The sequence below is a fragment of the Solanum pennellii genome, chromosome 6, assembly GCF_001406875.1.
Source record: "Solanum pennellii chromosome 6, SPENNV200".
Taxonomy (NCBI): Eukaryota; Viridiplantae; Streptophyta; class Magnoliopsida; order Solanales; family Solanaceae; genus Solanum; species Solanum pennellii.
Window position 1 is genome coordinate 3,840,210 of NC_028642.1, and position 17,900 is coordinate 3,858,109.

At 30.9% G+C, this 17,900-nt stretch overlaps 3 protein-coding genes across 5 annotated transcripts; 2 read left to right on the top strand and 1 right to left on the bottom strand.

The window, feature by feature from the left end:
- Nucleotides 1-507: 507 nt before the first annotated feature.
- Nucleotides 508-2,629, top strand: LOC107022863 (transcription factor MYB14-like). Its single transcript, XM_015223440.2, has 3 exons — nt 508-706; nt 1,563-1,692; nt 1,828-2,629. The coding sequence occupies exons 1-3, from the start codon at nt 574-576 to the stop codon at nt 2,453-2,455; spliced, it is 891 nt and encodes a 296-aa protein (XP_015078926.1). The 5' UTR covers nt 508-573; the 3' UTR covers nt 2,456-2,629.
- Nucleotides 2,630-7,746: 5,117 nt separating this feature from the next.
- Nucleotides 7,747-14,144, top strand: LOC107023620 (importin subunit alpha). 3 transcript variants are annotated; one of them, XM_015224368.2, is made up of 12 exons: nt 7,753-8,192; nt 10,304-10,400; nt 10,526-10,617; nt 10,707-10,838; nt 10,924-11,004; nt 11,121-11,306; nt 11,394-11,557; nt 11,654-11,732; nt 12,691-12,819; nt 12,955-13,082; nt 13,163-13,530; nt 13,768-14,144. In XM_015224368.2, exons 1-11 carry the CDS (start codon nt 7,980-7,982, stop codon nt 13,524-13,526), a joined length of 1,665 nt encoding a protein of 554 aa, XP_015079854.1. In that variant the 5' UTR covers nt 7,753-7,979; the 3' UTR covers nt 13,527-13,530; nt 13,768-14,144. The 3 variants fall into 3 exon arrangements, with proteins under 3 accessions (XP_015079855.1, XP_015079854.1, XP_015079856.1); XM_015224369.2 differs by lacking the exon at nt 10,924-11,004 and having other exon boundaries at nt 7,747-8,192; XM_015224370.2 differs by lacking the exons at nt 10,707-10,838; nt 10,924-11,004.
- Nucleotides 14,145-14,734: 590 nt separating this feature from the next.
- On the bottom strand, nt 14,735-15,225 carry LOC107021977 (proline-rich receptor-like protein kinase PERK4). Its single transcript, XM_015222685.1, has 2 exons — nt 14,989-15,225; nt 14,735-14,812 (listed from the first exon to the last, which is right to left on the bottom strand). Exons 1-2 carry the CDS (start codon nt 15,223-15,225, stop codon nt 14,735-14,737), a joined length of 315 nt encoding a protein of 104 aa, XP_015078171.1.
- Between the last annotated feature and the right edge of the window lie 2,675 nt (nt 15,226-17,900).

Consider the following 17,900-nt stretch of genomic DNA (forward strand, 5'->3'; position numbering starts at 1 on the left):
TGTTTGTATAAAAAGTGAGGAAGCGAGTGAGAGATTGGAGGAGAGTGACGAACGAGATATTTGGGAGAGAGGCGCCTGACAATTTTTTACAAATATTTACTATGGAGCACAATTAAATCAAACCCTAACTATTCCATTTATTTTAGGTTATTAATTTGTTATTATATACAATTTTCCCTTTTTTCTTTTACACGTGAATATTTAGTGTTAAGCCACAAACGAACAAGTGATGTAACTTCACAACAAGGTGTCTTGAATTTATGATTTTATATTTTTTGTAAAATAAAAGACTATTTTGAATAAAGATAAAATGAAAGGTTGCATAGTTAAATACGTCCAAATTAGCATCACCATAAAAATAGGAAGAGGTGAGTAGGTGAGATGGAATTAATTACAGTCGTAGTACGATATAGTTAATTAGTGCACCAAACTACTTGTTTCTTCTAAGTTCTACTATCTATTTATTGATATTATGTTTGGGGTTTTCATCATTTGCACTTACCAAAATTATCTTACAAAGTGTAGTGTATAGTATAGTATAATAATTATATACTATACACTAAAAATTAAATAATGGGAAGAACACCTTGTTGTGAGAAAGTAGGTCTTAAGAGAGGGAGATGGACTTCAGAAGAAGATGAAATCCTCACCAACTATATTCAAGCTAATGGTGAAGGTTCTTGGAGGTCATTACCAAAAAATGCTGGTAATTAACATCGCTTCGCTTGCTTAATGTGTAATTAACTCGTCTAAAAGTTTCTTTTTTATTTATTTATTTATACAAAAAAACAGTGAGATACTACATTTTTGTTTACTTATACTTTCAAAGTATATGCTAGCTAGATTCTTTAACTGAGTATGCCAATAAAATTTTATATTAACATCATGAAATATAAATTAGCTAAATGATCTAAAAATTTAGGCAAAATTTGATTTATAATATTCTTTTATTTTAAAATAGATTCTATTTTTTGGTTAACAAATTTTAAAATTTAAAAAGTAAAAAGTGTTTTATAAAAAAATAAAATAAAATACTCCCTCCGTCAGGAATTATTTGTCATGTTGCACTTATCGAAAGTCGATTAAATTGAATTACATTAAATCGATATTTTAAACAAAAAATTAGATATGCTAAAACTATAGAAAAAGTACTTTAAATTATAATTTTTTGCATATTATATGATAAAAAAATACATCTTAAAATGTTAGTCAAAATTTTATAGTTGAACTCTAAAAATAAAAATTACGACAAACAATATCGAAAAGATTTTGTTTAATCAAATTTTTGGACCAAAAGGAATTTTGCCTTTTATAATGGTAAAAAGTAACGTACGACCTAGGGACTAAGTTGGCTAATTAATATCACACTATTGTAGGAGTTATTTATACTAATTAATAACATTTTTGTCAGAAGCAGGTGTGGTAGAGTTAATAAACTAAATAAGTTGAACATTGTTCGCCATGTGTTTTGTTATGTGTATTTTTATTTAGTGAATTATGTGTTCAATGGTTTGTTGCAAAGTCAAAAAGTTTTTATTTTATTTTTGTGGTCCTTTTGATAGGGTTATTAAGATGTGGAAAGAGTTGTAGACTAAGATGGATTAATTATTTGAAGAGTGATTTAAAGAGAGGTAATATAACCTCTGACGAAGAAGCTATAATCATCAAGTTACGTGCAACTTTGGGTAACAGGTTTGTTCGTTTTCATTAAACTTTCAATTTTCTATTTCACAATAAAAACTTACATTTGATAGATCCTTACTATATCCTTCAAATATAAAACTATAATTGTTGTGTAAATATTTGAATGTTTAATTTGGTTTGCAGGTGGTCTCTTATAGTAGAACATTTACCTGGTAGAACAGACAATGAAATAAAAAACTATTGGAATTCTCATTTGAGACGAAAAGTGGATAGCTTAAGAATTCCAAGTGATGAGAAGCTACCACAAGCAGTTGTTGAATTAGCTAAAAAAGGAACACAAGTAAAACATATTACCAAACGAGGACGCAGTAAAAGAAAAATAATTACTAGAGTTTCAAATTCTACGAATGAAAATATCGAGTTTGATCATTTTGATGACCAGATGTTATGGCATGACGATATTATGCTGATGGACGATAACTATGAAGTGCTAGATCAAGATTTTATTACAAATTGTTTATGGGACGGCCAAGGAGAAAATCTTGAAATAACTGATGATAATAATAATAATAATGAAATCTTAAGAGAGGATAATTATGGTAAGTGGGATTGGGAATATTTAAGTGAAATATTGAATAATGAAATATGTGGAAATAGTACTAAAGAAGCAGAGCAAGATAATAATAATAATAATAATATTATGTCATTATGTGACATTAATGACAATGTGCAGAACTGCATGAACAAAGAAGCAACACAAGAAAATATTGATCCCATGCAGAGTGATTTGGTAGCTTGGCTTTTGTCTTAATTTTGGAAGTATTACAATTAAGGAGATAGTTTATATTATTTATTCCACAAAAATAAAGATTAAATTATGTATATTACTTTTTTTTTCTTTTCAAATCTCATTTATGAGATGAAAATATAATATGTTATTATTAGTGTGGTAGAAATAGACTAGGCATGTACAGTGGGTTTAAAAGTGTATTTTTTGGGTTTTTTTTTTTTTGCTTTACTTGGAACATGTATGATGTATATATATTATTTATAAAGGCTTAAGTCATATGCGGCCCCTTGAAGTTGTCCGCATATTTTACTTAGACACCTTAAGTTAGACTTGTACCTATTGAACGCTTGAACCTTAAGAAATATATACCTATTTAACATAAAATGACAATCAGTTAAAACATTAAGATGCGTGTATTTCAAACGCTGGCACACAATAAACATATCAATAAAATGATGACACGTGGCATTAAAATTCAACTTTTTAAAAATTTTATTTAAATAATCAAAAATATTTTTTTTTAAAGAAAATAATTTTTTTCTTTTGAATTACCCCCCTACCCTGCGTCTTCTTCTTCAAAAATCATAGCCGCTCTTCCATCGATCAACGCCGATGCCGGCCCCGACAAGCCAGTAAACAATCATCCGACCTCTTCCTTCTCCTCCATTGATCAACTCACATCTTTTTTTCCTCCGTCGAATCTTACTTCTTTCATCAATGTCGGTAATACACCATCCACCCAAGCTAAATATCTATTCTTTTTCATTTTAAAATCATCAAAACCTTCAATTCATTGCATTTATCTTTTTTCCATTTGTAATTATTTATCGCAATTATAATAGATAATAAATTTTTTTTATTAATTCATATTTATTTCGCCGGAATAAATGAAGTTTTGTCGGAATATTAAATATGCAAATCTACATTAAAAAGAATAAGAAAGGAAAAAGCAGAAGAAGAATTGGAGACGGTAAAAGAAACAGATAGGTGAAGAGGATGGGGTGTGCTGTGTATGTGAAAAAAAATTTATGAAAATGGAAGATGAAAATGGCAGAGGAAGTGGAGAAGAAGACTTCATTTTCAAAAGAAATTATTTTTTTCCTTTTTTATTAATTTTTGCATATAAGTTAATAAAAAAAGAAAAAAAAATATTTTCAATAGTTTTACGCGCCCAAAGAGAGTGTGATATACGTTTTTTGACATGTCAGCATTTTGTGTCTAATAGGAATGACTTTTGAACAAATAAAGTATTCAATAGGAACAAAGATAAGTTGAGGTGTCTAAGTGAAATACGCGGACAACTTCAAGCGGCCGCATATGACTTAAGCCATTTATAAATGAATTAAATAAAAAGTTGTTTGCGTACTTTTTTGTTAAAGTATTATCATAAATATTTTTAATTTTTCTAAGAGGAAAATATAATTTTCTTTCTTATTTGATTTTTTTTTTTTAGAGAAAATGTATGGATCACTATAAATTAGAAATTCTTCTTTCATAGCAAGAACACAATAATATTTACGATATATATTTTTAAAAATTTTATTTATGGAGAGATTTTTTCTCGATAGTCTTGATGAAAAAGATTATATTAACTTTATATGAAGGTCAATTAGAGAAAATGTACTAGTATTTCTCATGTTTTAATTATCCTTTCACTGTGTTGCTCTTCATTACAATTTTAATTTTTAAATGATTAGCTTTCAATCATGTATCACTTTTTCTTCTCTTTTTAAAATTAGAGAAAATGCATTTTTTCTCAACAGGATAAATACATACCTCCTTCTAATCATAATTAATACCCCTATTTATCTATTAATTGTCTTAAAAGTTATACGAAAATTAATATATCAATAACTTAATTTTATCTAGCTATCAAACCATCTCTAATTATTTTATCCTGCCTTATATTGTGTATAACTTTAAATTTTAATATTATTATCAAGTTTCTTATAGTAAGTCTTTTGGCCTCTTTATCCCTTCTAAATGCTTAAAAGATAAAAAGAAAAAGAAAAAAGGAACATTAATTAAAAACAATAAATGCTTAAAAGAGAAGAAAAGGAACATTCATTAAAAACAATAAATATACATGACCCTAACATTTATATCAAGGTTTAAAAAATTTCACCTAACTATTTGATTTCTCTCACTACCTAATTAAAAGTAAAAAGTAAAAATCCTTTTGGCTAGTTTATCTGAAGTGTTAAAAATATAGCAATAATATTTTTTTGTATTATTGATTTCTTAATCACTGAAAGCAATTTTTACTGATACAAGAATCTCCTCAGAGCAAGTTCTATTACGATAGAAATTGATAATGAATTTACGAAGGCTTCGAATAAAGCGGAATATGCTAATCATCAGAATATTCAGGAATAAGTTAAATCGCTGAAGACAAGAATAAGTGAATTCTAGTTAGTAGAGCATGCCTTACTCTTATAAGAGGCATAGAGTATTTAATTGAAGGCAAGCGTAACTATAAATGTAATATCCTAGATGTCATGGAATTCCCCTTTTTCTCATTTATGGTTCTGACAAGGACAACCTAAGGTAAGGTGGCTCGGCTCCTATCCTATCAGCGGGTTTGAACATGACCCATGATTTGATTTATACTCCACGTGGAGCATTGTATTTTTGTTGCAATATTAGGTCCTCTTCCTACGGTAAATGTAGGATCGACAACAACAATGCTGGGGCGGACAGTTTTGCGATTGACGATTCAGCTTGCAGAAATGTCATTATTTTGGCATCTCTCGTTGCTCCAGAATGATACAAAAAATTTTTTAATTTAAAATAAAAAAGATATTATAGACTCTTTAATTTTCTGGACAAATTTTTTTAAATTAAAAGGGTAAAAGTGTTAAAATAAAATAAAATAATATAGTGTGAAAAATATTATTATACCATTTTAACTAAATTTTATCAAATTTTCTTGCCAAAACAATTTTTCCATAACTCTTCATTATTCTAACTAAAAGCTTTCTTACAATTTAAGACCACAATTATTTCAAATTTGATGTGGATAAATCAATTAAAAACATCCTAAGATAATAAAAATTCATACTTATGCTAGGATCAAACTTCTATTCACTGGTAGCATAAAGAAATGAGTCCATATATATATATATATATATATATATATATATATGGCATGTATATACCTAATATTAATCAATTTTTTTTTCGTTTTTTTGTTGTCTTTCACTCGTTTTCTAAGAGAGTGAGTATATTTTTCGTACCACCTTAGTTAGAAAAGATTCATCTTTAAAACGGAATATATTATTATCGATTTCACATAATAAGATAAGTGCATTTTTAACCTTCTTACATTTAACCACCTTAATAACTCTATGCATGAGTGATAAAGTTTGTTAGGGTTAGATATTTCTCAATTATTAATTTTTTAGGAAAAATTACCTAACTATACAATCTTTCTTTTCATATTTTCTAAAATTTCCTACCATTTTAAAATATTTCAAAAATCTCTCTCTTCCTCTTTTTCTTTCATTTTCCAGATACATTATTTACATTCCTTCCAATCCAACGTTTTTATTCCTATTTTTACGCCTAAAATCACTCTCATATATCAACAGTTACATCAATCACTCAATTTTTCAATTTCAAATTTATTCTCTATCAAGTTCATCAGTTTCAAGTTCCTAAAGAGGTAAAACTATTTCTTCATTCTTATGTACAAAATTTCACCCCCATATTATTTCGAATATATAATGGAGACAAATTACCTTCAACAATGTATCTAATCTCGATGTTTTTTTTTTCAATTCATCAATACCCAATTCAGCTGCAATTGTTGAAATAAGATTTACGAATGAAATATTTTCTCCAACCACTATCACATCACTTCTGTATCGCTCATATCTAACATCACTTTCCTATAATCCAAAATGCCTTAACAAGATCAAAATATTCATTTCGAATCTTCACAAAATTGCATTTCAAAATTGTTTGATCAAACTTTTAATGTTTTTTCAAGAACGGAAAGAAGATTTCACAATTTGAAATTTAAAAATTATAATTCAGTTAGAGATTTATGACTGATTGATTGAAGGGAAAAACGTACGCGTGAATTGTGGGAATCAATTAATTTATGTTTTTAATTTCTTATTTTATGCTTAAACTGATAACAATAACTTAATAATTTAAGTATCAGCCGTTATTAAAGTATCTGTCTACAACATTATGTAATCGAAAAACACTAAAAAAAGAAATTTTTAATAATTAATAAAAGAGTAGGGATAGAAAGTAATTTCTCTCTTATACTATGTGATTTGCTTAACTTTTACTTTTAATTTCATATTAAAACTATGCGATTTCTAAAATTTACCCAAAGAAAAATGGGATGAATTTTTGCTGAAATGGGCTGGAGCTTCATGAATTGCAACTTTGGAAAACCCAACACATATTTGCACTAAGCATTGTGGAATGGCCCAATAACAACCAACCCCCCCCCCACCCCCGCGGTCTCTCGACAGGAAACTATATAAATAGGACACGAAATATAAATAATATTTTATTTTGATTTTAGATACATTCCTCAAATCGTGTCTCAATTTCGGATATATCATAACATCCCGATATATCAAGCAAATTGATATAGCTGATCGTACATTTCCATTAAGTGATGTATATAAATATATTATGATGATATACCATTATAAATTAAAATAAATCTCGAAAATAACATGCTAATATATAGATATACTACGATAATATCGTAGTAATCTCTCTAAAGTATTAAATACCTCAATGATACCATAGAAATGTATAATATATATACTAACTAACATTAATGTGTCGAAACTTACTGTACGTAACTATATATTTGGCGGCATATTATTATCAGTTGCATTAGTGGCTGCTATAGTAAAGCAAATTAAATCTTCTTACTTTTAATTAACTAGTTTATCAGATAGAGCAGTTAGGATTTGCTACTTTTTTGTTATCTCCTCTTATTATTATACCATATCATATAGAATAGTCAGTACGTTAATTTACATGTATGATCATTATGCATCTTCATTATTTTCGACATAACATAAAGATTTATTAAAAACAATTACTAATACTGAATTTTCACGTAAAAATTTTAGTATGGTAAATTTTTTTTCTCTTAATTTCATTTTAATTTAATTAAACAAGAAATTTAAAATTGAAAGAACGTCTTTGAATTCAAAGTTAAAACGAAAGAAGAAAATTTATTTAACTCTTTCGATACCAATTATAATTATGAAAAATGAAAGTAAAAAATTTACTAATTAGGAAAACGAAGCCGTGGCAATATAGTAGAAAACAGCATTATAAAGGCTACTTTCCAAAAGCAGAATGGTGGTTGAAACAATTTTTTTTTCTTTTCTTTTTAGAAACAATCCAAATTTTCCCCAAACCCTGATTCCACTCTCAATTGTCTTCTTCCTCATTTTCCTATTTAACAAAACTCAATTTCTCATTTCGAATTCCTCAAACTGAGTTTTGTTCATAGAGGTTATCGATTATCAAGTTGAGTTCAGAATTTCGATTCACCGGAGCTATGTCACTGAGGCCGAACTCGAGAACGGAGGCTCGCCGGAGCAGGTACAAAGTTGCCGTCGATGCGGAGGAAGGACGTAGAAGAAGGGAAGATAACATGGTTGAGATCCGGAAGAATAAAAGAGAAGAGAATTTGCTTAAGAAGCGTCGTGAAGGTTTACTACAAGCTCAGCAGTTTCCTAGCACTGCTGCTGTTTCTCACCTTGATAAGAAGGTATAGATTTTTTTCGTTGATTAACTTTTAGTTTCTTAGATACATATATTTTGATCGAATTTGATTGTTTGATTTGAATTTTCAAGTGCGATCAATGTTTACTCAGTGTGTGTCCTTGTGAGCTTAATTCGTTACTTCGAATTTTTCGTTTAGTTACTTGCTTCATTCAGTTCTAAACCTCAATTATGCTTAATTGATTCAATTATTTGTTTGAAGTTCAAGTGTGATCACTGTTTACTCGGTTTTCTCTCTTACGAGCTTAGTTCAGTACTTCGTATTTTTTGTTATTTAAATGCTTTATTTAGTTCTTAGATTCACTTATGCTTATTGAAATCAATTATTTGATTGAAATGCAAGTGCATCAATGTTTACTCTCGGTGTTCGTCCTATCTAAGATAATCGACTACTTGTATTTTTCGTTATTTAAATGCTTCATTCAGTTCTTAGCTTCGCTTATCCTCATTGAATTCAATTGTTTTATCAAGACTAATTCATCTTTAGTTGCAAAGTGCAGCGCCAATTAATACCAAAAAATTAAAATATTTAGTTGCATATAAATATATATATATATATATATATATATATGTATATGTATATATATATAATCAAAATCTCAATAGAAGTAACTTTGAAGAAGAAGAAGAAGGAGGAGGAGGAAAACGAAACCAAGGAAGAAGGAAAGAAGAAATACGTAGTGGTTGGACTTTGGAGTCGCCGGAAAAGTCTGACTGGTCATTGCCTCACTAGAGAAGTCTAGTCGAGTCGATGGGTCGGAGTCAAGTTGTAGTTTACGAGTGCAAATGTGCAAATTTGGAAAGAAAACGCTAAAATTTGACTTTAAAACACTACATATATTTTTTTGAAATAGGTAACTTTCTTTTAAAACCTTAAATTGATTGTTTTTTTTACGAAAATACAAAAAGTGACTCCTTGGTCGCCTGGCATTGCCTTTTGAAGATCGCCTCGCCACAAAGATAATAGGCGCTGAAGGATCGCCTTGCCTTGCCTCTTGCCATTGATGATGAGACGATCACCTTCCGCAACATTGTCTCAGCCGTATGATACCGATAGTGTCATAGGAATCAGATGTTTTATTTACACGGCAAGCTCTATCAATTTTACATGGTGTTCATCATTTCCAGCTTAATTTGCTACATGTATTAATTACTTGCTCTATTCAGTTCTTAGCCTCACTAGTCCTTATTGAATTCAATTGTTTATTTTAATTGCAAGTGCGATCAAGACTAATTCATCTTTTATCTCTTTGAGCTTACTCAGCAGCGTGAATTTTTGTTAACTACTCTCAGTCGTATGATGCAGATATTGTGATCGGTTTCAGTTGCTTTAGTTGAATTGCAAGTGCTATCAATTTTTACTTTCCAGCTTAATTTACTACTTGTTTTACCTACTTTCTCCATTTAGTTTTTAGCCTCACTAATCCTTATTGGATTCAATTGTGTATTTGAATTGCAACTGCGACCAGGACTAGTTGGTATTGATCATTTCTAGCATTTATTTTCATTAATTACTTGCTTCATTCAGTTCTTAGGCTGACTTATCCAATCCTATTTGCATTCAGTTTTTATTTGAATGGCTAGCGCGATCAATGTTTACTCAGTGTGCATTCTTTCTTCATTCAGTTCTTAGCCTCATTTTTCCTTGATGGATACAATCTTTTATTTGAATTGCTAGTGCAATCAATGGTTATTTGGTATGCATCCTTTCGAGCATAATTGGGTACTATTATTTTTTGGTAATTACTTGCTTCACTCAGTTCTTAAGGATAACTTTTTTTACTTGTTAGAGAAGCATAATGTTTTCAATAGTTAGGTATGAAAGCTGAGGAGTTTAAATATACAGTCTGCTTTGTTTCTCCCTTGTCCGCAAAGCAAAAATGACACAATCACTCTTTGAAGAGTCAAAAAGGTATTTGAAAAATACTATTTAAGAAAAAGGAAGAAATCTATACACTGAAAAATTAGATTAGTTGATTTCTACTTTCAAATATAATAATGCTTGCAGCGATGGAGGAGTAGCATTGCGCCAAAAATAATATCATGCTCTAGCAACAAACTTATCTGATTTGATTTTATTGGTTTATAACCTTTCAGCTGGAGACTCTTCCTGAATTGATTGCTGGGGTTTGGTCTGATGACAGCAGTTTGCAACTTGAATGTACAACACAATTCCGGAAACTGCTTTCAATTGGTCAGTGTTGCTTTGCTTTTTTCCTAAATATACTTCTATTTGATCACCTTGACAATAAATGTTTTTCCTCTCTGTATCTTTGTGTCCTAATTAGTATGCGTTTTCACTTCTGGTTGTTTTGGCAGAACGCAATCCTCCTATAGAGGAAGTGATACAGTCTGGGGTAGTTCCTCGCTTTGTTGAATTTCTTGCTCGAGATGACTATCCTCAACTGCAGGTTTTTTTACAAAATCTATTATTTTTGTTTTTTGTTTTGCAGTTCATCTTTATTTCTAATGTTCACATAATTGGCATCCTATAATCTAGTTTGAGGCAGCGTGGGCTCTTACAAATATTGCATCTGGTACATCAGAAAATACTAAAGTTGTGATTGATTATGGTTCTGTCCCAATTTTCATCAGACTTCTAAGTTCACCAAGTGATGATGTCCGTGAACAGGTAAAACTTTATATATAAGAGGGCTAGGCTTTCATGTTTCTTCTCATAATTGTCATGATATTATGTCTATTTTTCTAAAAAAAAGGTTGGGGTTACGGGAAGGAGTAATGGGGGAGAGAATTACAAAGTGGAAAATCAAACCCTCACTGCCAAGATGAAAGTTCAAGTATTCAACCAACTTAGCTACTAAGATTCCCCTGATATTATATGTATTATGCCAATTTATTTCTGAGAAGTTAAAATTTCTTCTATTTTGATTATTTTTTTTTTAAAAATTTATAGGCAGTTTGGGCTTTGGGAAATATTGCTGGTGACTCGCCCAAGTATCGTGACCTTGTGCTTGGCCATGGAGCTTTAGCGGCATTGCTGGCACAATTTAATGATCAGGCAAAGCTATCTATGTTGAGAAATGCTACCTGGACATTGTCAAACTTCTGTAGGGGAAAACCTCAGCCACTGTTCGAGCAGGTTTGACTTTAAAGATAAAGTTTGTTTGATCTTTTCAGATATTTATATTACTTTTAAAGGTTATGCCTTTTAAAATTCATTGCGCAGACAAAAGCGGCACTCCCCACTCTTGGTCGCCTTATCCACTCAAATGATGAAGAAGTCTTGACAGATGCATGCTGGGCTCTTTCATACCTTTCTGATGGAACTAATGATAAAATCCAGGCTGTTATTGAAGCTGGAGTGTGTTCCCGCCTTGTTGAGCTGCTACTGTGAGTTATAGATCTTATTTTTGAGGGTTTGTCTTAGGCTTTTGATATGTTAAAATCATAAGTTTCTTACTGCCTTCATCTTCTTTTTGTGAGTAGTCATTCTTCACCATCTGTTCTCATTCCTGCCTTGCGCACTGTTGGTAACATAGTCACAGGAGACGATATCCAAACTCAGGTATTTATCATCCTCCCATGTACAATATATATAAGATTCTCTGCTTTAGCCAATTTTTCATGTTTGATTTTTTTTTTCGTTTTTAACTCTTCTCATTCTTAATTAAGTCTCTGTGTAAACATGAATTCTCAATATCTAATCCATTAGTACGTCAGATGTATCTTCATCTTTTTGTTTAGGTAAATTATGCAGGTCAGATAAAAAATATACTTAAAAATCTAGCTTTCGTCAATGATAATTCAATTTTTGTAATAATTCTGATAGTCAACTATATCATAATCATAATATGAAAGTCAATGATAATTCAATTTTTGTAATAATTCTGATAGTCAAGTATATCATAATCATAATATGAAAGAAAAGATGAAGTAAAGATTGGGCTAGCTAGTCAATTAGTTCTCATTAAGTTTCTACCATGTTTAAGAGAGGTTGCTCACGGAAGTCTTCGCTAATTCATCCGTGTACTACACTCAGTCTTGAGTTATCATGTTTGCCTACCTGAGTAGGGGGTTAGTGGTGTTTGACTGTTATGATTATTTTTAGAATAAACTTTCCATTGCCGAACTGCCCACTGGGGTAGTGTTGCACCACATATTTACGGAACAAATGGTGTTACATCTCTATTTGTTCTGTAGGAGAAAAAATAGGGAGAGGAAATTTTCTAAATTTTTGGTCCCTGAAACGTAAGATGAGTGAAATTGAGTTAACTTCTTTGCTATCCTGTTATTCTCCTACCAAGGTAGGGATGCTCTAATAGGGTAATATTGTATGGCGGAGGCATGCTCTCTCTTTCAGTGAGGAGTTATTTGCATCCTTCCATTTTTGTTACCTCTCAGACGTAGTGGAAATAAAATGGACACAAAAACTACATGTTTTGGTTGTTGAAGCAAATTATGTCCTACCTAATTTATCAGCTGGATTCTTTTTTGGTGGACATTGATGAATCTATATTGTTTAGGTTATGATTGACCATCATGCTCTTCCCTGCCTTGTTAACCTGTTGACGCAAAATTACAAAAAAAGCATTAAAAAAGAAGCTTGTTGGACAATCTCGAACATTACAGCTGGAAATAGAAATCAAATTCAGGTATGTTGTATGGTAATTGACAATTTGTGCTTCTTTTATCAATTGACAGAGAACTGAAAATAAGTGAAGAAAGAGAACCTTTGCAAGATGATTCAGTTTTGTATAATGATACTGAAAGGGGTTTAATTGAAATAGATTGTGATTGAGGCTGGCATTATTGCCCCTCTTGTATATCTGCTTCAAAATGCTGAATTTGAGATAAAGAAAGAGGCTGCTTGGGCAATTTCAAATGCTACGTCCGGTGGAAATCATGATCAAATCAAGTATGTTTCCTTTAGCAAATTCAGTTTCATCTGCTTAACCTTACATCTAGTTTGAAGCTCACATGTAAATTGATTTCTAGGTTCTTGGTGAGCCAAGGTTGTATAAAACCATTGTGTGATCTTCTGGTATGTCCTGACCCAAGAATTGTCACTGTCTGTTTGGAAGGGCTTGAGAATATTCTGAAGATTGGGGAAGCTGATAAGGATCTAGGTAACACAGAAGGCGTGAATGCTTATGCCCAGTTAATCGACGAGGCTGAAGGTCTAGAAAAGATTGAAAACCTCCAAAGCCATGACAACACTGAAATCTATGAGAAAGCAGTGAAGATCCTCGAAACTTATTGGTTGGAGGAGGAAGATGTGCCGGTTTCATTAATTGAAGATCAATTCGAATTTGGAGGGGCCGATATATCTCTTCCATCGGGAGGATTTAACTTCAGTTGATGGGGTATGTTATTGTTCCCTTCTTTTTTTATGATTATTTCCTCTCTGTTGACAACGGTTTCCTTTGAAAACTTTTGTTCTTTTGAGCACCTGTTTTATGGTGTAAATTATTTAGCATTAGGATGTGTTAAATGGTGTTTGAGCGATGATGTAAAGCTAGTCAACCTTACCTTTGATTTAGCAAAAATGGTTTGTTGCAGTTAAAACTTGTGGTAGTTTCTTAATGTTTAATTCTTTCCAGGTTTGGCTAGCAGGTCAGTGAGTGGTTTTAAATTGGAGAAACATCCTGCTCTTTAAACATGTGTAGAGAGAGTTGTCATCTACTTGGGGGAGGATCGGATTTTTACATATATTTTCTCTATTTATTGATGGAGTTGGTGTTGTATAAGTTACCTTTTCCCCTAGACTAGACTATTGGTGGTGGTGGATATTATATATATATATGTGTATACATGTTAATGTACAAGTCATACCTGGGCTCTCCATGACATTATTTGGTGTAAACATATACTTGTTTCCATCTTTTTGTACCCTTATATGGCTTGTTTCCATCTCTGTACCCTCATTTGGCATTATCATAGTAGTTGCTTTCTGGCTTAAGAAGAGATACTTCATTTACAAGAATGAGGTGCTGAAATTACTACCAATATGGAATGTGTTTGCTTCTTTTTGATCATTTGCTATGTTTATATGTTCATTTTAGGGTTTTGAGGAGATAAGTACAAAAACGATGGCTTTAGAGTTTCCTGGTCTTCTTACCACTTAGCTTGATTTATACACTGAGTGCCCAAGTGGTCCTCAAGCCAACCCAACTCCACATTATAAAAAAGAACTAACAATATGCTTAACAAAGTGTACATTAATATTTATGAAAAATGAGTTTTGAGTTTTACGTTCTAATATGGCAAAAATCTACTGCGAAAAATTAAATGACATGTTATAAGCCGTTAATTTACTGTAGTGGAAAATCTAAAAAATTATCTACACAAAAACTTGAAATTCTAGAGAAGTTAGTATCTCAAAGAAATAACAGTGCACAAATACAAAATTTTTGAAATTAATCGACAATGAGAATGTGCTAATTCTACAGCCACTTTTATTTTTACAGCACCAAAAGTTGAAAACAAACTAGAAGTAATACTAACAGCTTTTTCATCAATCAAGATCCACTCTTTTTTTTATGGAAATAATTGGGACCCCCAAAATTATTACTGCTCCACTACTACTTGTTCATCTGCTCTATCTCTTATGCCTTTCTTTCTTGATATCTGCACATTGTACAAAACCTGAAAAAATATAAACAGTTATAAAATAGTAGTCTTGTTTAGAGGGTTCAAAATTAGAGCAAGAAGAAAATTGCAACACCAAAAATGAGACAAGTGACTAAAGGGTGTCTTTCTAGGTGAATGGATTTGGAGGTAGGTGGTGGTGGGCTGTGAAAATAGAAAGGAAAATATGGTACAATTGGATTTGGGGGTGGTGGAGTTGGGTAGTTATTAGTCGGTGGTGGATAGTTTCCACCACCATTCCCATCACCCCCGCCACCACTGTTGCCCCCGCTATTGTTCGGGGGTGACACATAATATGAAGAGGGTGGGGGTGGTGGATAAAGTTGAGGAGGAGGTGGTGGGGTTGAAATTGGCTGACAAGGGTTGTCACAAGAAGAGCACATTGTGCAAGAAAGTTGGTCTTTGGCCATAGCTGTGATTGTTGACATAGCTTGAGAATAATAGTGGTTGAGTGAAATCAAGAAAAAGAGAGTAAAAATATGGAAAATGAATTGAGAATGTGGGGGTGAGAAAGTCCCCATTTTTATTTTTTTGATCAAATATGGGGAAGAAAGTTTGGGGATATAAAAAGAAAGTAGAAGGAGATGGGTAGCTTATATTATGTCACTATAAAATATGAAGGAGATGAGTGGAAACAAATTTACAATTTAAAATGTAGCAAATGTGTACACAAATTAGAAGAGAATTCTAACTTGAATAGTCATGTATATTACTTTTTTTTTTGTTTTTTTTCAGAATTTGATAAACTCTTACCGTTCGACTATTTCACGCAAGGCTGAAGAAAACTTTCTATTCAAAACTAAAAGTTGAGATCTTTTTTTTTTTAGAAATTATGTTGGAAGATATCATTAAGGAAATATAATTATATTTGTTTAATCGTTTAAGTGGAAATAAATCTATGTCAAGCTTGATATATGATATCATATCAACATATACTCTCATGTGAGGAAGTGTGCAGAAAAAATCATAAATTATAACCTAGTTTGATCTGGAACGGTATTTAAGAAAAGAAAGAAGATTTTTTAATCTTGTGGTTCTAAATTAAAGTTATGTCAAATGTACCAAAATGCCCTTTAATCTTGTGGTGTTAAACATGTCACGTAAAAAGTTAAAGTTTAAGTATTGCCAAAAAAGAAAAGGGATCATTCTTTTTAAAACAAACTAAAAAGGAAATAGAGACATTCTTTTTTTATGTATTGAGAAGTGTTTTTACTATAAAAAAAAAGATTTGATATATAAAAGCGAAGCTAGCAATCTGCAAGTTGATTTGATCGAATTCAATAAATTTTGCTTAAAAAATATATTTATGCTAATAAATTTATTGAGCGTTTAATTCTTTTATTTTATAAATTCCCTTCATAAAAATTCAGAATTTGTCGCTGAGTTATACCATGGGAGATTGCATGTGTATTATGAGCGTACCTTTATTCAATCGTTTATTATAATGACAAAAAAAATAACAATATGCATATTACTACAATTTTTAATACACTGCTACCACTGAAATTCTTCTTTATCTTTTTGTCACGATGTAAATACTTTTTTCATTGCTACAATAAAATCTCGTGGAAATTTAGTTAGCGGTAGATTTATATTCTATTTGATTATAAGTTTTAAAAGTAAATTTTTTTTTCTAAAAAATAATAAAAAACATTATCATTTGTTGGAAAAAGTAATAATGTAGGTATTTTATGGAATTTTTTTAATAACTCACCGATCACCACGTGAATTTATAAGGTTCGATTCATTCATAAACCCTTTCTGTTAGTTATTATTGTTTCTATTTTATGAGCGTTATGTAAAGTTACATTATTATTTTATCGCGTCGAATTATTGGAGAAGTTATATATTTATTTTATAAGCATTTTCTTATTGGGTAAATTGAAAACTGAACTATTAATAAGGACCAACACCAACAAAAGTGTCAACTTTCACATATAGCAAATTAAAAATTCATATTTGTATGTTATAGCAAAGTTTGCATAATTGCGCTGCATAGCAAACATAGAAACTGTATAATTCGCTATACATATACAGTTGAAGCAAATTGTATATAACGAAGTGTATAAAACAAGAAAGAGAAAGACACTTGGGCAGAGAACTGTATAAAAACGAAGTGTATAAAATGAATTATATTATCATAAGTGTATAGAACGATTATATACAATTTGAATTTTTATAAAATGAGAAAGAGAGAAAGACAAAAGAGACTTGACAAGGAATATACAATTAAATCGAATTGTATAAAACGAGAAAAAGAGAAATTTGATACAATTTGAAAATTGTAAAAAACGAGAAAGAGAGAAGGCAAAAGAAACAGGGCAGGAGAGTATTTTTATTGTATAATTATAAGTGTATAGGACGAAAATATATGTACTTGCATGTGCATATACAATTTTCTCACGCTTTACACAAACAGAAACGCAATTTATACATTTCGCTTCTATTTGTATAAGTGAGAAAGGCGAGGGTGGCTCGGGAGAGTGGCGAGCGAGATCTGGAAGAGGGGAGAGAGGGGAACAAAAATATATGTATTTATACAATTTTCTCTGCTTTATACAATTAGAAATAATTTTTATACACTTCTGTTTGTATAAAAGTGAGGAAGCGAGCGAGAGATTGGAGGAGAGTGGTGAGCGAGATATTTGGGAGAGAGGCGCCTGACAATTTTTTACAAACGTTTGCTATGGAGCACAATTAAATCAAACCCTAACTACTCCATTTATTTTAGATTATTAGTTTGCTATTATGTATAATTTTTCCTTTAATTATTGATTAAGTATATTTAAAAATTAAAAATCGATAAACTAAATTGATACTACAATTCAATCGAACTCATCGATGCACACACTTAATAAAATGGGAAAATTGTATATAATAGCAAACTAATAACCTAAATTAAATAGAATAGCTAGGGTTTGATTTAATTGTGCTCCATAGCAAACATTAGCTAAAATTTGCCAGCGTCTCTCTCCCAGAAATCTCGCTCGCCACTCCATTCTCGCTCGCCTCTCTCGCTTTATACACAGAAGTGTATAATTCTGTTTTGTATAAAGCGAGAGAAAATTGTAATACACATGCAAAA